Here is a 25021-nt window from a genome sequence, read left to right on the forward strand (position 1 = left end):
AATACAAAGGTTTTTTAACTTTCTGTCGATATTTGAAATTGTAAATATAAGTTTCTTAGCATAACACAATATTAAAATATATCAAGCAAAAGACACTCGGAGAAATATTTTGTAATATCAAATGCAGGCCGATCTTCCAATTTAAATATTACGGATTTCAAGAAAAATATTTCATTGAAAATCGTCTAGTCATATTTATGCAAAACGCGAATGTTAGCGTGGGATATATAAGTTTTTAATTTATGAGAGCGAATCGAACTGACGTCGAATATCTAATATTCGAAATTTTGAAGTTCGCGTGACATTGACACTTTATTATACGTATAGGGTTGATACGATATGTGCATGTGCGATCTCCATTACGCATAGAACGAGTATTGCGCGATGTAAACGAATACATAGTCATCGGGAACACAACATTCGAATAATGCCCGCATACGGCCGGAAATACGCGGATGTAAAGGCACAGAAGGAATGGTGCTACCGTATGTTATTAGCATGCCACAAATTCTGGTTCATTCGCGGAAGCATAATCGTATTCGTGCAACGGTATTCAACCATATACGCATTGCAGCTTGATATGAGAATTACCGAGAATGCATCTTCTAAATTCTATCGTAAATTCCTAACTAAACTTTATTGATTTAGAGGATAAGTGGTTAAAGACAATTAATTTAAAGTTTCATTAATGAACTGAAAATTGCAAAAAAGTTAAATGTTCAATACGTAATAATTACTTTAACAATAAGTGGTTAGAAATTAAACATTTTAACGAATTAATTAAACTTCAAAGAGATTATAAAATTCTGTTTCTGAATTAGTCTTAATCAATTTTAATGTAATCTAACTTTAATTTGAAATATAATTATCGGAAAATAATTAATATTAATTAACATTTACTAGGAAAACTCAATCCGAGGAAACTTGTCATTAAAATATACATCGATTAATTATTTCAATGCTAATTTTTATTAGTAAATATTTATTATTATCGTGTTGTTACCGCATGTATAAGTCATAAAATTTTATAAAATTTTATATGCGTATATTATAAAAAATATAAAGTGCTTCTTTTGTAGTATGTTATATTATATATAGTAAAACATATAGAATTCGAAAAAGAATATAGTAAAAAATAGAAAAATTCTATTTTTTACTATATTATACATATAACATATAGTATACCATAAAAGAAGCATTTTATATTTTTTTATTACATATTTAAAACACATATATTGAACATTGCACAAGTCAGCAATTGATGCAGCTACAAGCCGCATTTGATTAGCATACTTTAGTACATTAAGTCAATAGCAAGCTGCTAACGAGTAAAGTTTATTGACTATTAAACTAACCATTTGATGTCTACAAACTAGCTTTACGTAAAGCTGTTTTGCCCGATTTGTGCGATTACCCGATTCACGGCGAATTGTTTCGCGCAACAAAAGAGCTTTCGCTCGGGTTGAGTTTGACGTCATGGCAGAATTACAAACAGAATTCAAGATTGGGTAATTAATTAAAATGTCACCAACAATCCAATATTGCTGGCTAATAACCTGTCTGCATAATTTGCATATATCTCGGGAATGAAAAAGAGAACTTATAACAATTTCCATTTCGTGTCGCATAAGAAAGAAGAACTCTAGAGAAACTCTAGACATATCGATTTGACCTCCCGTGGATTCATTACGATTTAATTGGCGACAGTGAATAATCATTGTAAAAAAAAGAATGACAATAATTTTATATTCAGCACGTTTCACCAATTGTTGCTTTATATCGAAGTCAAAAATTTTGATCGATCGTTTAAAAACAAGTGCAATTCTCTCTCTCTTTTACAAATTTGATATTCTCGAAAAACATATTTCTAATATTTTTTGTTATTACTTTTGTATAGAAACAATTTCCAATAACATGATTTCAATATATTGAAGCATTTCAGAAATTCAATTCTCTTCTGCCTTGTATATCTAAAATATACATGTATGTATATATTCATAATTTTTTAAAATGATATCTAATTTTATTATATTATATTATACATTAATTTTCTTTTATAATTTTTTATTAAATATATTTTATGAATTCAAATTCGATTAACGCCGTTATAGTTCTACCTTAATCAGATTATCAATATCGTTTTTAATTTTAGATTTACCGCAATTTTGATGACCTTCGATTTAATAATTCAATAACATAAATCCTATAAAATATAAAATTAAAATTTTCCGTGTGTATCACTGTGACATATTTAGCTTTTTTGTAGAACGTGCATGATCATATTAAAAATTTGAACATTATTAGATATGAAGATATTTACTAATATGTAATATATGATTTACTATATATATAAGATTACTAATATGGATAAATATATAAAGTAAATAAATATATATGTAGTTTTTGTTGATTTTGGTATTAATTAATAGTTGCTGATCCACGATGTAGAGTCGAAAGTTGGAAGCTTCTGCAACACCTGTCAAGCTTCGATGCAGTAACAGATAAATTATCGGGTGTTTAATGCTGTTGCCGTTATATGCATAGATCTCATATCTGGCAATTGCAATGTTGCGATTACATAATTACTCGTTAATAAGCGAGCTACACTTGCTTACCATATTGGCTAGAAATCAAAATAGTACATCTCGTGTTTTCATATACGAATCAAAAATTAAATAAATAGACATAATTTGATACATATATCGTGAGTTAACATTGACAATAAATTGTCATGAGATTTTTTTTAATCGTTGCTAATTTTTCAATTTGTTAACAAAGTTATTATAAATAGATGTCTAATCTTTAGAAAATTATAAGCATTTAAATGACATTAAAAGTCAGATTAGATTCATAATAAATAATAAATAAGATTCCATATTATTTTTATATTTGCAATTCATGTCGGATAATGTTGATTATTATTTCTCTAATCGCGATGCGCATACTATAGACGTAATATTGTAGAAAAGATATTCATGTTGATAAATTTTTAATAAGTTCATAGTGATATAATATCGCGAACATTATCGTTATAGATTAAATAGAACATTATCATTATAGATTAAATAGAATTTTATGTTGAAATAAGAGCAGAAAAAGATAGAATCTTTCTTGACATTATTTCATGATATATTTTCATGAATATTTTTATTTATCGGATAATTTTTATTTTTTATTTGAAAAAGTAGTAAAAGTTCCGTCGACGAGAAAGGTTACTACAAAATACTGTAAATTATTAAAGCTAGTAACACATCCATCATTCTTTACATGTATGCGGTAACATTATAGATATATATTAAGCTACATGGACAAGAATTATGTTCTATCGAAAATTACGAAAGAAATGAATGGCGTTTTTCATTTATCTATCTCGTAAAAATATTACTGAAAAATACTTTTTACTCCATTTCTCAAGTAATAATTATTTTAATTCATAATTAAATTATTTATTAATTAATTATAACAGGTTTATTGGATTGTTTCAGAAAAAGAAAATTTATTAAATATTTCAAAAATAATTTTATTTCATATTAAAATTCAAAAATGCTGCCGCATATTTTAGAATAAATTATCTAGAGAAAAATTTATATCATCAATTTAGTACTAGACATTTGAATTATTTGTATACACTTAATTTATTAAATAAATAACCAAATAATTGGTATTCTAATATTTTTATAGAGTTAATTTTTTATTTCATGAAAAAAGAAATTACTATTTCACAGTGCGATCATACTATTAATTTTACTTTTACATTAGTAAATTATTAAATATGATTATTTTATATATATTACATAATAAATTGAAAGGAAAACAATATTAAATGACTAAATTGATGATCAATAAAATTTTTCTTCTCATTATTAAATATTAAACTCAATTAGTTTCTCATTAGTGTAGTAGTAGAGATCCCAGTAGCGAGAAATTAAACAAAATAATAATGCATATGTATCTTTAGCGTAGATCCACATTCCTCAAACATTAGCTACATTAGTCACATAGTCCGTAAGATTAATTAATAATTTCAATTAACACAATTTAATTCTATTGATCTCTTCTGTTCCTCTCTTCTATCTCCACGTCGTTTCTTTGGATTGACTGCACGAAATTCGCGAATATCGGCTGGCGCTACATGCGATACCGGTACTACTCTCCCACATACTGTTCTGCGCTGCGTGTGTGTGCCCTCCCCGACCACACTCTCGTGTTACATTCGGCGGATCTTATACACGACTACGAAAAAAAAAAAAAAAAAAAAAACGAAAAAAACGATAAACGACAAAAAACAATAATGCGATACGCACAAAACGAACGAACGAAAACGACGGAAGGTAATGACCACATTGTCGGATATGGTGATGCAGTGCGGGGGCGGGGGCTGCTGCGTCCTGGAGCAGTGCTTTCAGTACCCCAGAAGAGCCCGAGAGCCCCGGGACTGCGGCTGCCAATTCGCTCTACTCCACAGGGCGGACATCGCGTGACCATCGGTACATGTCTTAAAATCTCAATTTTATCTTCTTGTGGCCCTACCTATACATGCTGGAGAGAAACCTCGGCTGCACCGAGGCTCTCATCCTATCTTTCTCTACTACTGTTTCTCACCCTTTCACATGTTTTATTTGTGTCTGTGTGACCTACGCCGTACCCCCTTCTCTCTATATTGTCTGTATATTTTTCTGTCTCACTTTTGAGCCCACTCGTATATTTTATGATTTTCTTTTCGGAAACTAAAAATCTATTTAGCCATTACTGACTCTTTCTCTATCTACCCTAGGGACTCATTAGATCCACATATTTATTTATCTCTTATTAGAGTACCTACATTTATGTGAGTAATTAATAGAGTAGATTCCTGTTTCTATTATATTTTAAATCATGTTATCAATTGATATCGAATTCGAGAACTTATGAAAAACTTATAGAAACTTGAATTTCGAGGAAAAAACAATAGAGTTGTAGAAATAATTTATTATATGTCATGTAATTTTCTTTTGTATTTACGAATTCGTGGAAACTCATTTTATATACAAAATCGTAGAAAAGTTTAATATTCTAAAGCAGGCTTTTTTCATTAAATAAAAAATAAACCTTTTATCTTGTTACTTTTAATGTGGAAATATAATACATATTCGTATTATTACATCATATATACATATATAAAGCTTTTCTAGTACTTCGTGTTATATTGTAATTTTCTTAGAATCTCTATTATATGTATTATAAAAAGAGAGTTTATTATAAACTACTAGAGAATATTTCCATATTAATCACGTAATGAGAGTATGCAATTTCAATCTAAAAAATGTTGCATTCATAATTGTCATCAGTTTTTAATATCAATCATTTTTCACTCTATATCTTTTTCCATTTTTAATTAAAACGTGAAACGTTCCACTTATCAATGCTGCTAAATTAATATAAAAATGTATCTACTTTTTACTTTTCAACTTATACAAAAAATTACGCGATCGATATCAAGTTGGTAATAATTTCGTAAGGAAATATAATTCTTCTGTTACGCAATAAAAATTAACTCAGCAAATGATATTAATATTACTGATTGCCTGTACACGTTCTTTTCATTTCTCTTCTCGTAATTAATTACGGGCCAAAGTCCTGAAAGTGCGAAAAGGGGTCGAGAAATCATCTCATGAGACAAAGGCATTTACCTTATTTCCTCTCAATGAATCGAGGCTTGCCAACTTTTTTCACACGGATATCATTTCATCGATAATCATCAATGACGATATAAGATATAAAAAAATGAATTTTATATATTATATATCTTATATAAAAAGACTATCTATAATATAAAATAATGATTTTAGAAAATACAAAATAGTATAAATTTCTAAAAACGAGAAATTGTGTTTTTCTAAAAACAGTATCTGAACAAAAATTAAGATATCAGATTCTGATTTGCAAATGTGACATCTTAATGATAGCTATTTTAAAAAATGAAGAATATTCAAAACTTTAATAATTACAAAATTTTAGGTGGTAGGAACACAAATCGCATAAAATTCACGTAGCAAATTTTTACTAAATTTGCTTATAATTCGTATAGGAATTAAATGCATAAATACAACAAAAAAGATATCAGTTTTATACAAAAATAAAAATGAGAAGCGAGAGAGGTATAAGTTGCTACTTTTATCTACTTTTTTGCAATCAAATTTTAATAAAGTCCGCTTAAGTCAAACTACTGCCCACTTTGTTATACTTTGCTGATCGCGATTAATCCCTATTCCCTCTGGAATAGGAAGTCTTAACTGACATGAAGGATGGAGTTTCGATCAACTTGTGAAACTCGTAAAGCTTCTGTTGACTTTCAGTCCACGGCTATAATGAGAAAGCGCTTTATGTCACACGTATATCCTATGAAAACTTAACAAAGAGAGCACACATTTTAGAGTTGGCAGGCCTTGTTCTAAGAATTCTTTCACAAAAAAAAGGATCGATTATGACTGTGTTATAAAGGGAATTATCAGTCCGATCTCTGTCGCCCATATGTTTACATATGATTAAATACGCGCACACAATTCGTATAAGTCCTTTGCGAATTTTATACTTAGAATCGCAGGTGTATTCGTTGTTCATAAATTTATCCCATCTCGAAATCAGTCAAGACCTCAGACTAATAGCACGCTGACCCAAATCTGATCGGAATCACGAGTCCTGCCAGAGACAGGAGATTCTAACGGGATATATAGCTGTAGTAAATTCGATTGAATCTCTACCCTTCGTCGGTGCCTAATTAAATTGCATGACGTAAACTCTGTCTAATCAAATAAATGTTGCAAAAACTTGATCGATTTTACTGCGATTAATTTTATATGAGACTAGAAGCCTCTAATTCCTAAATGATCCTCTTATATATATATATATGTGTCTTCTCGCATCGTTAAACATTGAATAATTTACATTTCGATATATCAAAATTAGTTACTAAAAATAAATTATACATTCTAAAATCAAAGAAATATTTTCCATCATTCTATCTTAAAAACATATGAGAAAAGATTAACAAATATTGTTTTATTTAATAATTAAATAAATTTTGTTTCATATTTTTTGATGCTGATAAAGAACAAGATATAACTCATCATACGCATTGTGTGCGCAAGAATCATGAAGCTGTAAAATGTCCTTCGCACGACTATTTACGTCATAAAATAAAATTCGGCTTATTTCCGGGTATACAACAGTAATATAGAATAATATATTATAGAACGGTAATATAAGCTGGAAAATTTTACGATCATATATTTTAAAATGTTAAAACGGAAATTCTCTTCAGCGCAAAAGTATTCGTACTCCATTGACTTGATACTTCCATTCTTTCAATCTCTTTAATTTTTTATGTATTCTATTTCACACGTTAATCTCCGTGAAATCACAGGGATTCGTTAGATTGATGAAATCAAATACAGAGTTGATGAAATACGTCATCATCTCATCGATAAATATTTTCCGAACGAACAATCGGTTTAATTTTGAATTTAATTCTCAAAGCTGTAAATATACGTCTGTAATCATTTCAACATCTCGCATATCCGTTATATTCACATATCTCGTATGAAATGAATAAAAAAAACATTTAATTCTTTCTGGCATATAGTTTGATTAAATTAATATGATAAAATGTAACTATAATCAAATTTATATTTATATTAAATTAAAACACAACTTTTTATTACTCATCTTTATAATAAATAAGAAAATAACAAATTATAAATCCGTTGAAAAATAATCTAAGAGAAAAAGCCGTATTGCTTTCTTGATATTTCATAAAGTGTTAGAGCCAGCTTTGATTTCATCATAGTGGTTAGAAGTAAATGCTATATATAGCTTAGAAGTCTTTTACGTATCTAAAAGCACAAGAGCTTCCCCAACGATCAATAAATAATTCCGGGAAGCGCAGCTTTAGAGGATCATATTTTAGATTTTAGATGATCTCACTTGCATGCATACAGATACGCGATTCGCTTTTTCGTATTATCGTAACATAAAGACAATAATATAACATCTAATTATCATGTATTATCTAGCAAAACTATATCTCAATATTTACATCTAAAGCGTTAGAATATAAAATCGCTCGGAAATCGATTTTATTCATCGCTACACATTAAGATGATCTTATTCTGAATCTCAATTCAATTGATTTATTTCCAATGAATATTCCTTTTTCATTAAACGACACTTCCAGTAACTTGATTTAAAAATATAATCACTGCTTCCCAATCGCTTCAAGTCGCTTAAACTCGTCCCATTTCAGTTACTTCTTTAAACATATGGCACTATTTAAGCACAATAGGGAAGATTTTTATGCACAGGAGTTTCTATTGCAGTCGCTTGAATCGTATATTATTATATTAGCAACTATAAATAAAATGTCACGTTATTGATGCAGTGAGGTAGGAGGTAGGATATTGTTATTTCATGTCATGTGTTCTTAATATTGTTTTTTACTCAGCTTCGATATCTATTTCATATATTATTGGAATTATTCATCTATATATATATATATATATATATATATATATAGATGAATAATACACAAAGAGTGTTCGACGATATATAAAACGAAATTGTAGTGAAAGCTTCGTTATTTTTAGTTGAAAATATTTGAAAATTCGCGTAAAAAGTGCTTGAAGCATGGTAATCCGCCAATTTCTGGCGTGTATAGGCTACATTGGTTGAATCGCCCTCAAAATATACTGTGACGCACAAGTATACAGCGAATTACCATGCTTTGATTACCTTTTATGCGAACCTTCAAACATTTGTAACTAAAAAACGAAGCCTCCACTGTAATTTCGTTACTCTCTTGATTTTATATTTTATTTTATCATATAGAATCATTCCTTAAATTTTGTTTCAGCTATTGTCGAACATCCTGTATGTACGGTGTTTATTTAATATTTGGTTGTCATAAATGTAAATTTTATATTTTTTTCTTCGTTTTATAACACGTATATTTATAAAACAAGCAAATGTCAAATGCTTATTACAACTAAATAAAGTCAGTTGTATCGTTGAACGAACTAGCATCAAAATGGCATAGATTAGCTATGATTTGAACACCTTCTCGCACTAATGGCAAGCTAAATAGTTGAACAGCTGTTCAACATTAAGACAATGCTTCGCACAATACACATCAATGCTTTTTGTCACAATTATCAAATCACGAAGATGCTTACAATTTATCCAAAAATGCTTTCAAGTAGAACCAGAGCAGCGTGTCGTATCGCGTAGTAAATTCATGCCAATAAAAATAGTATGTTAAAAAGAATAATGCTAACCCTCTGAACGATTTTTTCGCGCAAATATATAGTTTTCGCGATACGACAGCGCGATTTACGCGTCAAACAGGCGATACGAAAAGTCGGATGAAAATGTGCTCCAAAATATTTTCAAAATAAGGAATGATATGTTACTTTAAAATAAACAGGAGATATTAATATAATTGGTATAATATATATATATATATATATATATATATATATATATATATATGAAAAAAAAATAAAGAATAATTTTGAATAAATTCCTTTTAAAGTTCTCACATGTAAACTTTGATATGTTTTTACTGTCTTCAATATTAAAAAGATATGAATGTAAGTTAATAATGATTTAATATTATTTAGGTATTTTTTGTAAGCCATGCTAAAAAATATCCAGTTAAAAAACATGTTTGAAAAAATTTGACAAATAAAATAAAATGCGATTATTTATACATATAAAGATTTATATATAAAGAAAATATACGAATATATCCATATTAAACGGATTTATCAATTATATTTTATGAGTAACAATTTCATCTGCATCAATTCTCGGATCGTCTTTAGAGATTAGTATTTATTATCCTGAATATGAACTTTGACGTGTAAGTATTCAGCTCTTAGCTGAATTAATAGTCTACAAATATTTATGAATGAAATGAAATAAAAATGACACAACCGGTATAAAAAACGATATTTATAATTATTAGTACAGAGAGAGTAAGAATATTTGAATATTAAAAAAATGCGTAAAATGCGCCGTAATACGTTAGCACCTGTCCAAAATTGTAACGTTTAAATCTTCTTAAATTGCTAAATGTAAAGATATATACACATAATAACATAGATTGCAAAATCGTGAAATTGTATTCTTATTGCAACTGTTAAGAGAAATAGAACATAGGAGGGCAGTGAGATGAAGATGCTTGGATAAGATTTTAAATTTTTCGTTTTATTAGATAAATTTTAAATGGATAATTTAATGCTTCTTTACTTGATACAAATATACTAATCCTATTTTGACATTTTATTTATGAGTGTAAAGATATTTATTAGTGTAAAGAAATTATAGCAAATAATAATCCTCTATCTCATTCGTGCTGACTAATAACAATATCGATATCGAATTTACGATAACGAATTTATGACCGAAGAAAAATCTTTGAGTCCCCGGTGCATTCTGTAGTCCACTCTCGTCTCTGCAATCTCGTTCACGGCATCCTCACTCGCCGCCCTCCGTCGGCCTCTCAACTTTTCTTATCACGTAGATCCCACGTGCATTAAAATGTCACGCTTCGAGAGGCCGCGCTCGATTGCAATATCACCGCCGTCGATCGCGCTCCCAAAACGGTAACGTGATCAAAAACGACTAAAATTTCCAGCATCTGCACTGGTCGAGCCATCACGTGGACTCCTTAGACAGCGGCGGAGTTTTAGCCTGGCCGAGAACCTCGAGGCCGCGCGTTAACAGTGCCATCGACGTGGCCGGCTTCCTATCGCAGGTAAGTAATTGTGTCGGGAAAAATCCACGCAGAAAGATCGATGGATTACGCGAGGTGGACAGCCACGTCCTCGAATCCGCCGATCGATCTGCTGGCGCGATTTTGCCGCGACCTTCCCCCGGATGGACTAACCATGCCGGCCCATACAGTCGCTTTCCGATTATAGCAATCGAGGAGATTGAAATCGAAAATCAGTGAGCGAGTTCCAAGGGTAACATTTAGCTTCAACTACGCGAATATTTACAATGACGTAACTGCGCGTCCTTCCATTACAATTTAAGTCTATACAATTGATATGGAAATGAATTTGGAAATTGAAAATATATATATTTCTCTGATAAAATCTAAATTTGCGTATCTTGGAACTTAAGCTGATATTTATTCATATCCCTTAATACGGCGCATGCAAATACGATACATGTCAATGTATCTTCGAAACTAAAAAATAAAATGCTATATATTATGCGATAGCAACTAATGAAATTGAATCAATTATTTAATATATTAATTTTTACAATCTTGTACGCAAAGCATAGAACAAAATATAAAAAATAAACAAAAAAATATGTACAATATATATGTATGTGTGTGTGTATGTGTGTATGTACACGTGTGTGCATGTGTTTTGTACAAAAATTATTGTAATATATAATTTTTGGTATATATAAAAAATTACTTTTTAATTTAATTAAATATGTTATTAATGTATTAATATTTGTACGAATTAATAAGCAATTTAAAATTAAATTTTTTATGTGTTAGTGTTCCATTTATAAGCTTCAATGATATTAATAAAAGAGATAAATTATTGACCAGTATGTTTCTCTTTTTCCTTGTGGAATTTAAAAATTAAATTATAACGGCTGTAAAATAGATAGCGATAAATAGATTGCGATAAATAATTACAAGCTTTCGTACAAGAGTCTACACTAATTACACTAAAGAAAAAACAATAATTAATCTCAATTACACAAAAAAAAATATAATAGATCATTCGATTTATTACTATGAACTCGTTTTGCAAAACGTGTTACGCGAATGTCCCATTTTCTACCAAAATAACAGGCCAAATCGTTACAAACGTGATAGTCACGATTGTCTCGCTCGAATTAAAAGTTTCTTTCTCCGTCCATCACAATTGCGTTATCGATATTTTTTTTTCTTCTACTTGCACGATTGTTACACGATTATTATAGTTTCAGATCGCGCGTTTCGGGATATATTGTTAACATAACGCAACCAAGTCAAAGGGAATAACCATATCCCTCAGTGCGACAGTTATTTCAATAAATAATGAACACGAAAGAGTTCGTGCGAAAGAGATACCTCAAACGTCAAAGTTCAAGGTAGTTTGAGGCAAAGTGTAGTGCACCACAGATGATCGATATGTTCGTGGATTACTTGTAAGGAAATGGATAAATTCATTTTCGCCGCATCAACGATGTGTGTATTACATTTCCAAATCGCGTTCTCATTAAGTCGGCACTAAATGTCTACTTTACCATTTGTCGTACACCATTTCCGTATATTTCTCTCTATACATTATATTATGACACGCTGCTGCCGCGATTAGCACGATACTACTAATAATTGGCTCGCAATTGGCACAATATTAGCACAACGATATCGTCAATACTATAAGATTTGATGTTTTTCAATATTAAAATTATATACAGATTTGTTGCATTTTCAGCGTATTTGTTTGCAGTAATGAAATTAAAATAAATTTTTCAAATAACTAATCAATCGTTTCCGAATATTATCAAATTATACACATTTGTAAATTAAATGTATAAATTAAAATTAGAATATTCGATATCTGTAATTAAATCTTGTAATATTTATACTAATTTAGCTAAAATTTTCCTCTCACATTCCTGACATAAAATTTATTAATTTGTAATAAACTGAAGTAAACTTTATTATTCAAATTAATATATAAATAATAATTCAAGCACGAAAAAGGATGTGCCCAGCACAGCAAGCACACATTACAATACAACAATTGAAAATATATTTGTGCTCAAAGAAACGATATATTCTTCTATCTCCTGCGTTTTACTCACGCGTCACTGTCTTTGATCACACTATTCATTGTATTACACTTGATGGCGCACAACGTAAAACCGTAAATTCATAAAAAGTCTATTAAAATTTTGTTAAAAACTTAAAACGCTGCCCTAATTACATCGTGCAGTTCTCTCTGACTAAACTCAATGCTCTTTCATTTCAGGAATTTCTGCGCCGTCATGGATCCACGTCCAAGTTATGTCGTAAGGTTCGCAGTGCAGATAACTTACCTCTTGTGTCGAATCGCCAACAGAATCCACGAAGAAATTCCAAGGACGACTGTATCGAAGGGGACCGGGAGTCTTTTCTGAAACCAAATCAGGACGATAAGTCTGATGATCAAGAATCAAGGAGGCAAAGTAGTCTCGAGAGTACAACGAAAGATAATATGGAAACACTGTTGGATCCCGGTTATCAACAGCCTTCTTCAAGGTAAGTTTAAGAAATAACTACATGTATCAAGTTGCTCACTTGTTACATCTTTTAATCCGATAATTCGCTAACTCTAAAAGTGTGTTTACACATAAATATTTTATTAGTATAACATATTCATTAATTTACCCTATGTATATATATGTGTATATGTATATATACATATGTATTATTTAACAATTTCAGAGTGTTATAAAACTAAAATAATTTGACAAATTTATTTTTATTTCATTAATTAGTTGTTTCTTATAAAATAAAATCAAATATAATATATTTGAGTTATTGTAAAACTTAAATATCAGCGCACGAAGCTGAAATAATTACTCGCGGAAATGAAATTACATACATACATACATACATATATATATATATATATATATATATATATATATATAACTATAATTATATACAATATAGCTTGTATTATATTGCAATTAAATATATGTCTTAATATATGTTAAATATATACTTTAAAATATATTGGTTTCATAATCTTGGAAAAGTCAATCTAAATAGATTCCCTAAAAAAGTCGCATTTGCCATTTGCAACGTGGAGACAATATCTTTATAATTCAACAACTTGGACAGACATGCTACTTCTTTTCCTTTCGATAGTAATATATATTATGTGATATCTTAAAAGGTTAAGATATGCAGATGAGATATAAGAAAAACGATAACATTCTCGTTTATCGAACATATTCGCCTCTCGACTTGAGAAACCGTCATATTGATCGTAGAACGCAAATTGCTCCAGCTGCATTGTGATTTTAGATAAACGACGTGCTCTCTGTCTCCTTTCCTTCCCACATTTCTTTAACTTTTTACGATTTATTAATATCACAAGCGTTTTTTCTCGCGAAAATAGATTTATAAATATTTGTATTATGTAATAAAAATCATCAAATGACGCTTTTTCATAATGTATATATGAAAATAATTTTCTTTTACATGTTCGCATATGTATTTTAAAATTAATAATAAAAAATGTTTCAATAAATACACTATAATAAACGCATTACAATAAATGCACATTTTATAGTGTTTTGGATTATATTTGCATACATCAAATTAAATAAACATAATAGTACACACAATTTTCAAGATAAATGGCATAAAAAGATTACATCGCATTTACTAAAAAATATTGTTTAAATAAATATTTGTTTATTTATTATTAATAAATATTAAGAAGAATATCTTATTCATTTTCAAAATTATTTTTTTTTTATTTTTATAAGTACAATATCACAAAATTTTTATAAGTCAAATGTTTTGAAATGAATTTGTGTAATTGTTTAATGCAAGGTATTTTGCAATTAGGAATTAGAAATTTTAATTTTAATGATAATATGGCCAAAGAATTTGTAAAATTTCAAAATTTCAAAATTGCAAAATTTCGAGGTAGCCGTCATTAGAATATATTTAACATATATATGTACAAATTTGCTAACTTATCATAAAGCTTTTCTTTCAGCACCTTCTTGTAGCAATACTCGAGCCACACATGTCTTGTATAATAAATAACAATTTCATATTTTATATATACTGCTATAGCAATTAACAGAATTTAATATTTCTAAATTACACGTGTGTACGATATTGCTTGTACAATATTCACGTTACAGATATTAGTAATTTTATTAAATGCCATCTTTTTTCTTTTGAGAATGCAACGCACATTTATTTAATGCAATTGCAATTTAACGTTTATGTTCATTGATGTATAAAATAAAATTAAACACATCTGTGCGTAAATATAATTTCAAATCAAATGCGAAACATTTCCCATTTTCGTGCCTTACACGATATACAAAATTTGCAATTACTTAAATGAGTTTAAAAAGTCACAATATTAATAATAATGTCAATAAGTATTACAAAAAATATATTGATCTTAAAGAGAACGATATTATCATTAGATGTTAGTAAAATAAAAAATTGATAAAATATAAAGCTATGAATTTGTGAAGTTACTCATTCTGGAATATTCGATTGTCATCAATTCGTCAATATCAATGACAAAAATCTCTAAAGAGTAGAAAGTAATATTCAATAAAATGTCAAACAGATTTTAATCGAAATGTATTAATTATTGTTACAATAATTTTTCACAATAACTTAATATGTAGATAATATCTTATATATTCTCATATTCATTTCTAATATAATTATTGCTATTTTTGCAGCATAATGCAAGAGAAATATATTGAGGTTTTATTTCATTATATTCCTTTTCTCCTTTTATTTTTAAACAATAATGTAAAATCTATCTCCACAATATTTTATAAATATCAGATTACGTTTGAATAAGTATACTTGATAAATCAAAATCTGCAATATCTATGCTTATCGATACCGTTATTACTTATTATGTTGATATTGAGAAAAAAAATTCACACTAGCGTGCCTGTTTGAATTCGTTTTATCGGTTTCAGAACAATCTACATTAGTTATTAGGAATGCAGGAACGCAATTTACACAGAGTAATAAACGCATCGACCTGGCCGCAACATGGCCAGGTGCACTTTCGCCCGCGGCGTCACACGCGCAAGCGATAATGACAGTCCGGGGAATTTAAATACGGCGGTACATTGTTGCGGGAACGCGGTGACTTCGATCCGCGATGCACGACCCCCCTTCCCGGTCGGATGGGTGGCTTATCGATCACAATTTCACTAGGCGATGTCCACTTGACCCGCGCCTCGCATGTAAATGACTTTGCTACTTTGCAACCCTTTGCAATCGTTCGCGTTGCGCGACCTTTCGCTTTTCGCAGCGCGCGTTGGCGTGTGTATTCTCATATTCGCTACATCATGTCGCGAACTCGCGCAGCGATTAGCATCGATGAGTATAACGATGCTCTTTGCCGGTTAAAAAAAAGCTACACGAGTTGTGTAGGACGTTTAAGCCTTCGACTATCAAAGGACGCATTAAAATTACCTCAGAATAGAATTAATAGATTCTGCTTCAAATAAAATTTTTAATTCTATTACAAATCATACCTGTTAATATAATGTTTCTAATTAAAGGTTGTGTTTGGCTATTAAAATGTATCTAAGATTTTATATTGAGATTGAATTATCTTAGAAATAAGTTGTAAAAAAAACATTTTACAGTCTTTATACCGTTACTCTGAAATAATTTTAATCAACATTTTGTATATGTATTGATAATAAATAGTAAGAATATAATAAAAAGTATAATTAGAAAGATTGATTAGAAAAATGAGATTAGATTAAAGAAACAATAAAAACCCATTTGCTTTAAATTGAAAACAGAAAAAGTACTGTGACATAACAGTCACATTTTCATTAGTAATAGAAGGATTAACAAGAGGAGAAAAAGAGAGAAAATTTCCAATTTGATATTAAAATTTATCAAAAAAAGTACGCGTTATTCGTGCGTTAATAATCAACTAAATTGTACGCTAAATTCAATTGTTGTATCATAACATGCTTGATGTGCTTGAGCAATTGTAAAAATTTCAATTTGATAGTTATTCATTTACATAAAATAGAACTTATTCATAACAAATAGATGCATCAGAATTTGAATTAAAATGTAACTAATATGATACAACCTGTGACAACCCATTTCTGATAGTAAAGAATTATTGAATAGAAAATTTCTCTTTGACTATATAATTTTACAACTATATATTCATCGAAAATTATTTTACATAATATGACCATATAAATTTGTAACTATCGAATTATTTTGCATGTTACAATTTAATAGTTTTAATTATACTCTTCTCTAATTTTAAGTACATGCAAAAAACTTTATTAAATATTTTTTATAAAAAATACCGTAATCAATTGTATCTTATAAATTATATTATTAAAATTTTAATGCAATTACTATTGTAAATTTTAGAAATAGGGATTAACAGTAACTATGGATCATTTTGAACATAATCATTATGAACATAAGAAAACTGAAATTAAAGTTAATGGTCTTATTATTAATCTTAAGAAATTCGTTCAGATCTGTAAAGTTTGTAAATTTAAAGTTTGTAAATATTAAAAATACGAACTACAAAAAATTCCTAATATAAGTTTAATAGATGTACTTCTTACCGCTAATATAACTCATCCATTTAATGATACTCTTATTTCATACAATAAGTATAATTGTCATAAATTTAAATTGTTAGATTTTTCAAGCTTCTCAGTTATCCTAAATTATTTTCACTGTGCACTTAAAAATCTTTCTTTTTTATTGAAAAAATACTTATTTAAAAAATTGAAAAGTAATGTAATATTATAGAATAAAAATAATTAGTAAATGGCTCAATAATTAAATAAATAATGATATAATACTAGAAGCGTAAAAGAGCCGAATATAACAATGTAATTTAATATTATAGACGTTATCCAAGATATCTTTTACTCTTATTAAAAGATATCATGGAGGATTTTAATTTCTCATGCATATCACACAATACATAGTATATTTCACGGTATCTATTGCCCAATGTAGATTATCTCTTTTTAGAATGCGGTTGCGATTTAGCATCAATAAGGCGAGAAAAATGTTTCGAGGTATATTTAGGTCTACTTCAAATTCTCTGATTCAATGATTTCTGCACATGCATGTCATTTAATATATTCTGCAAATGTCCTGCTTTTCTTTCTGTATTGCATTATTTCCATAACATCAACGTTACATGCGCATGTGTCACAGTAACTACTATACAAAGTTATAAATTATAGAATGCCCGCGTGTGTGTATACGATATGTACGCAAACGTCCTTCGGGTCTAACTTGATTTTGTCATAAGTTACGCAAATCGTTTTTCTTACCAGCTTTATATCCCTTGACGTTCAGAACTTTATCTTACGATTAGTATCAAACTATTACGTTATTATTTGTTGATAGTCCCGTATCAACGCAACATCTTGATCCTTGATGATTATCAATAATGTAAGATTCTTTTATATTTTTTCGTAATATAATTTATATACAAGTTATCAAAAAGAAGAGACGAACGATATTTAATATTGATAGTATACATATTAAGTTCTTTTTAAAGGTGAGAGAAAATTGATGATTAAAGTATCCGATGTATGTAAATTTATAAATATAGATATTCTATCTATAGATTGAATTCACTAAAAATTATCGCACTATTAAATCCTATGTACATATTAATAAGACTATTTTGATATTTGGCAACTAATCTACAAGCTATGATTCAATTTCTTTTTAATGAAATTACGAAGATTTAATATTGAATATTAAAGATTTTTACAAAATAATTTTTGCCAAAATAATTTTGCAAGATCACACAATCTAAATACATAAATCAGATAACGCGAAACTCTACTTATCTAACTTCAATTTTGAATTAATTTCAGCAAAAAAGTTTATTTTAATTTCACCCCATTAAAAGATATTTATTACTAAACTTCTCCGGCTGTGGGAACTTCGTATTTGGATATGTACAAATTCTTTGGATATGTAAATATCACGGCGTGTAAATAACACTTTATATAAACTACATAAATATAATCTGCGGCGTATTAAAGATAATCATGCTCATGTTTCAGAGAGTCCCCAGTGGCATCTTCGTCTTTGGTCGCCAAACGTTTCGGAGGATGGCGCACCAGTGGAAACCATGAATACGTCAGATGCCCTGTGCGACAACCTGCTTCCATGGACGAGCGGTAAAAGCCTTTCGTTTTGTTTACGATTTAAGTGCGTGAAACAATTTATGACAATTCGTCAATCTTCGACATTCTTTTACAGACGAATTTCTTAATAATGCACTCACATTTGACGAGTAAATATATCTCTGATAATTTAAGAACAGCACCCGTGACATCTGTTATAAAATGCATTTCTTCATAAATTTACAATAACTGTTCGAGATATTTATATCTCGAAGCACTTCCCTAAAAGCTATCGGTCATAAATACGTCATCATAGACGACACCGTCTTATTCTATAAATACCTCCTCCTCTGTTAAAGAATAATGACCTACGTAGTCATGTGCTAAATCTTATACGAGGACAATAATACCATTGTATCCATGCATACATCTCAATGCGTGAATTAAGTATTTCCAAATTCAAAAACGCTTTTTGCATAAAGATAAATAATAAGTAAATTTCAGATATAGACACAAAATTTCAATCATGTTTCCACATAGTTTTGCACAATTTAACTAAAAAAATAGAGTCAAACCTTGAGCTATTTATTCAATATTGTATATTTATTTTATTTGATATAATTAAAAAAAAATATGTTTTATTTTAACATGTATAATTATTTTCTGCTCTGATTAAATTCTATTCTAGTCAAAAAAGATTGAGACATAATGTTTTTTTAAAAAGCATTAGTCTAGAATCTAAGATAAATTCTAACTCAATATCGATAATTCCGAAAATCCTGCAGGTGTTATCGGCGATCATACGACTCCGAAGCCACTCGTCCGCTACGGTATCATCACTATCACCGACGCTCGGACACCGACCGGCACTCGAAGAGCTGCGACTATGCAAGACGAGGAACTACAGATTCGAGCATCGAGGTACAACACTTCGGTCTACCGATCCTCAGCGTGAGTGAACCGAGTCCACCAGACGAGAGCGAGCGCGTCGATGACTATTTGTAGGACTTGCTTGCCGAGGACTTCCTCAAGGAACTCCTCGTGTAATCCGCCCGGTTAATCTTCTCATCCTGATCTCGTCCCTAATCACGCGAAACTGTACGTCGTCGCTCGGATAGTTTATTTTCCCTCGGACGTTCATTGTATCACATCGATCTGTATTAGCAATCGTTTTGCGATAATACATACTACATATTGCTGCGACTTTCAGGAAATCGTAATCGGAATAAAGTTAAGCGAGATTGAGGATTTCCCGATTGCATGCAATCTCCTTTATCTTTTTTCATTGTAAATGATATTCTTCATTGCATTTCATTTTAGAAGAGTTCAGAGATCATAAATATATATATATATATATATATATATATATATTTGCTACTTGTCTGATAGGAACGCGCAGCTACGAGAAATATTCGTCTTTGATCCGGACTTATTCTTTCGGCATAGATTGAAATATAATGCTATATAATATTACTTCTCGACGTAATAATTTTATACTCATTAAATACATTTTTCTAATATTTCTGGAAAATCTCCTAGTGAATTATATATGCAAAAACTAATATATATTTAAATATCTAGCTTTTATATTATAAAAAAAATATACCCCAGAAAAAAATTAAGTGCGGATCAAATTTGATTATCCTTTATATCATATACATATATCTAGGAAATATGTGGCTTGGTGAATAATTTCGTTACTTCGATATCCCTATAATATTAATTTATATTAATAATAATTATAAATTAATATATATATAATTTGAGAAAATTTGCCCTGTCTCACTTTGGAATCTCAAAAATTATAATCAAATCTGCACTTTTTTATTCACAATGTAATATCTTGTAAATCTTTTGATGTAGTGTGCAAAAGTTATAAAAGTTATGAATGCCGTTTTCAGGTTGCTTACTTATAAGCTTATACAGTTACAACTCTGCTGTATGCATGAACAAGTGCGTAATAATATATATATGTTACCTTCCATTCTTTGCACTTCCCTGATTTTCACGTCGTATTTTCTTATCTCTATGCAGAATAACATTTTCTCTTCTATACTCGCTATAATATTATCGAGTATACTATATCAAGATCCAAGTCTTTTTAAGTTGCAGCTTGAAGTTGAATGCATGAGTCATTAATGTTGAAGCCATATCGAGATATGTATTAAATGTCTAGATATTTCTACAGAATCTATAAAAACATCATAAAATATTTTATTTTACGAAAAATTACGTGAAATAATATAAATTATGTGTTTAATACCAACTAGAAAACAATTCAATAATATGGCAATATATGTCGCAATTTAATTAGTAAATATAAACATCGTAACACACATATATATATAAATTGCGGTAATATCGGTTCGAATTATAATCCGACTTTGATATGTGTCTATGTAATAATATAGACCGTGTTCACAGAAAATACATACATTAACAAAGGTATACATATACATGTATGTATGTGAATTCATATAATTTACTTTAATATTAATAATATGACTATAAATATTATTGAACTTTATTAACGAATTTTAAATAACGATCAAAATCTATTAAAGATAAATAACACAAAATGAAAATCAGAACTATTAAAAATTATTAAGCATTTCGATTGGATCGAAGCCTACATGGGCCAAAACGTCTGTGATGTTTACGCACATGTTTATCTTGTGATAACTTCAACGTTTCAAAAATGTTATTCCAAGTTAAATAATTAACTTGATAGGGCATATATTACTTGTTTGATCTCGTTAATAATAAAAATAAATGTGCAGTCTCACGAGTATTCGAAATTATACGCCTCGACCACTTGCGATATTATAATTATTGTACAGGAATTATATCGCGATATATTATATACATAAATATATAAGTATGATTAAATCAGCTACAGTTCTTCTTTCGCTACAAGAAATAGTGCAGCTGATCAAAAGCACCCCTTGTCAGGAGCGATAGACATCGATTTATTTTCATTACATATTTCTTCCAAGTGACAATTTAAGACTTGCGCGTGCAATAATTTCAACGCACTGATGCTTGAAAATTTGAGTTGTATTCTAATCTTTCGTGACATATATCGACATATGAGGAAAAAATAACGAAGAATAAATGCAAAGAAAAATTGTTTAATTATATTAATAGAATCTGCCAATAGCAAGTTAATTTTTAAAAAATGTGTTATTTTCTATACGTAATATATCTAATTTCACAAATATAATTAGATTAGTTATAAACTGACACGAATTAAACGAAGGAAAAAAAAATCGCTATTTTCAGGCGATTAAAAAATTCTTCTCTAAAAAGCACGCGGAAATACGATTCTTGATATGGGACCTAAATGCCTGAATTGCGAAATTGCCTCTCTCCAAAAGATATCGAGGAAAAAAAATTTCCCTCAGCTTATCGCTTATCAGGGTTCATCGTAACGTGGGAACAATACAGATTGTGTAATAATGCGTGCGACAGATTCTCGTGCCGGGTTATCCGAAATATCCTAGAATAGCCAGCGCCTTATCAGTCGATTAGAAAGCCGCATGGCTTTTTTCAATGATAACGATTCACCGCTATTACGAAGTACATATCTTTCATTGCTATTGATTGTCTCTCAACTTATCTTTGGACCAATTATTGTAGAAAGAAAGGGTCACAAAATAAAAAAATTCACAAGAATTGATTCATTACAGCAGACTGTATAGAGGTGTCAACAAAAATATATAATCACATTGTACAGATAAAAGGATTTACTGTAAACACAAACTGTATTCACAAACACATACATACACATATATACGCTTTTTTGAAAAATTATAAATAAATTTATTTTATAATTATACTAATAAAATAGTACCAATACTAATTATAGTTTAAAATATCGCCTTAAAAGATAATTCGATGGTTATCGTTCTTATCAAACACAAAAATAAATATTATTTTAATATCATAATAGCATTTCAATTAATAATTTTTTTTTATGTGCGACGGTTTAATCTTTAACAATATTATGCAAAGGGATTGATTTTTAAACACACATTATAACATTATAACATTATTCGAATTTACAAAATAAGATATATTTCAAGATTTTTTATTCCTATTTATACTTATCGTCATAATTCAAATGTGATTTTTTATTTTTTAATATTTTAAATTCTTAATATCATTATGCGAATAATTTCGTAATGCGTAAAATTTGGGGACCAATTGAATGAAAAATCATATACATATATTTGGAAAAATATATTTACTTTTACTTTACGTATGAACATTTTGTTATGATAAAATTTGTGCACATTGTATCAGAAATTGCGAAAATTTTTCTTAGTAAATCCCTCGTGAATATATAATTCAATAATCCAGAAAATATGAATATTGATTAATTTTTACTTATAATTTCTCAACCATTAAATGATGAAATTGAATTTAATAAAAATAGATGTTTTAGAGTATACCTATTCACACACACATACACACACATTTTTTACAATTAATTTATTCATTGATATAGCTGCCAACATTAAATCACAATTTTTACCTGTAATTTTATAAAGTGTGAGTGACCAAAATATAATAATAAGAAATAATATAAGTTTTAACATATTTAAATTATATCAAAACTAAACTATAAAAATTTATTTCTAAACTTAAGTTTTAAAGCACTAATCACAATGACAGAAATAAAATCAAAGCTTCCTTTTCACTATTGACATATTACAATATACTTTTCACATATGATATTTTACTAATGTATGTGCATTATTATTTCAGATAAGTTTTGTATAATTTATCTATTATATTTATCTATAGTATCTATCTATATTATTTATCTATTATAAATATTATCTATTTTCTATTACATTATAAATATTAACGTGGAATATGCAACTTTATTACTTAATCTTTACATTACTATAATTTTATTATAATAGTATTAACAAATAATGTTATTGTACCTCTTGTCCGTAGAAATAAAATTGTATATTTGTTTATTTATTTGTCTTTTGAACTATAATATATCAAAAATAATTAAAGAAATATTTGAAAATTTTATTATAACAAATTAGCCTAAAATTATTTTCATCACTCATCAACATGTGTGTTATTAAAGTGAGTCTTTATTTATTAAAGTTAAAAATTTAATATTCAACATCAAATTTTAAGAAAATTTTAATATTATATAAATCTTCAATATATGTAATTTCCTAATATTTGGTGCTCTCCAACATATAGTGCTCTGAGTAGATGCAAATTACTTTTAGATCTTGACGAGAACACTGTCGCACGTATTAAACTACAATGGATGAGTAAATTATACGACGAGCGCATTTATACAGCACTCATTGTAGCAACTGTTTAAGGAAATCGATAATATCTTAGATCTCTCGTGATCTTTCATCTAGTCATGTATTTTCATTATTTCGTCCATTGATAGGCTGCGATCAAGCAGCTTTTTCGTTCCTTTCGCTCGTAAATACGTGTGTAAATATCCACGACCAATATATGTATATATATATATATATATATATATATGATATATATAATTAAATTTATGTACGGATGATACTTTTAATTCTTAGAACACGTTTCAGAATTTCAGATCACAGCCATATAGACACTATGTTTGATTTTTATTCTACTTAATACTTGCATATCAGATATCACAGCGTAAATAATGTACGATTTTTTAAAAATATGTTATTCTAAATTACATTATATGTATAGTTAAATATGGAATATAATGTGTCACGGAGGATATTGTTATATTGTCGCTCGAGTGCATATGAAAATAAAATTTGCATATTTGCATCCCGTCGGAAGATTAGGCGAACAGATGGACTTATTAGTAATCATTTATAAATTACAATTTTGACAAACGAAGAAAATAATAGCAACTTTAGACGTTGTGTAATAGAAAAAAAGTTGTTGTCCATAATGACTATAATTTGCATCGCATAATCTTTCGCACAAAATTTTGTGTCGACAAAAAATGTATAGGGTATCAAATAAGTATATAAAGATTCGGAACCAGTGGCTTCAAACTGACGGCCGCCTAAAATTTGTATATCGTGATTATATATACATAAATGCATACACATGTTTATGTGTA

General features: G+C 28.8%; 2 protein-coding genes across 15 annotated transcripts in view; one reads left to right on the top strand and one right to left on the bottom strand.

Moving 5' to 3' along the window:
* The window catches only part of LOC140664636 (uncharacterized), a 106549-nt gene extending 83029 nt beyond the window's left edge, over window positions 1-23520 (top strand). For 13 of the 14 annotated variants that reach the window (XM_072889902.1, XM_072889905.1, XM_072889901.1 and 10 more), the window contains 4 exons: window positions 10673-10792; window positions 13026-13294; window positions 18850-18966; window positions 19698-23497. In XM_072889902.1, the coding sequence (XP_072746003.1) occupies window positions 10673-10792; window positions 13026-13294; window positions 18850-18966; window positions 19698-19917 (726 nt within the window). In that variant the 3' untranslated portion in view covers window positions 19918-23497. Of the gene's footprint in view, window positions 1-10672; window positions 10793-13025; window positions 13295-17794; window positions 17842-18849; window positions 18967-19697 lie in introns of all 14 variants that reach the window. The other variant, XM_072889910.1, reaches the window with a different exon arrangement.
* Window positions 1-25021, bottom strand: part of LOC140664524 (uncharacterized) — a 94368-nt gene that overhangs the window by 59327 nt on the left and 10020 nt on the right. Inside the window, exon 2 of the mRNA XM_072889696.1 lies at window positions 13093-13169. The gene's annotated coding sequence lies outside the window, so the exon portion shown is untranslated. The remainder of the gene's footprint in view (window positions 1-13092; window positions 13170-25021) is intronic.

The sequence above is a fragment of the Anoplolepis gracilipes genome, chromosome 4, assembly GCF_047496725.1.
Source record: "Anoplolepis gracilipes chromosome 4, ASM4749672v1, whole genome shotgun sequence".
NCBI lineage: Eukaryota > Metazoa > Arthropoda > Insecta > Hymenoptera > Formicidae > Anoplolepis > Anoplolepis gracilipes.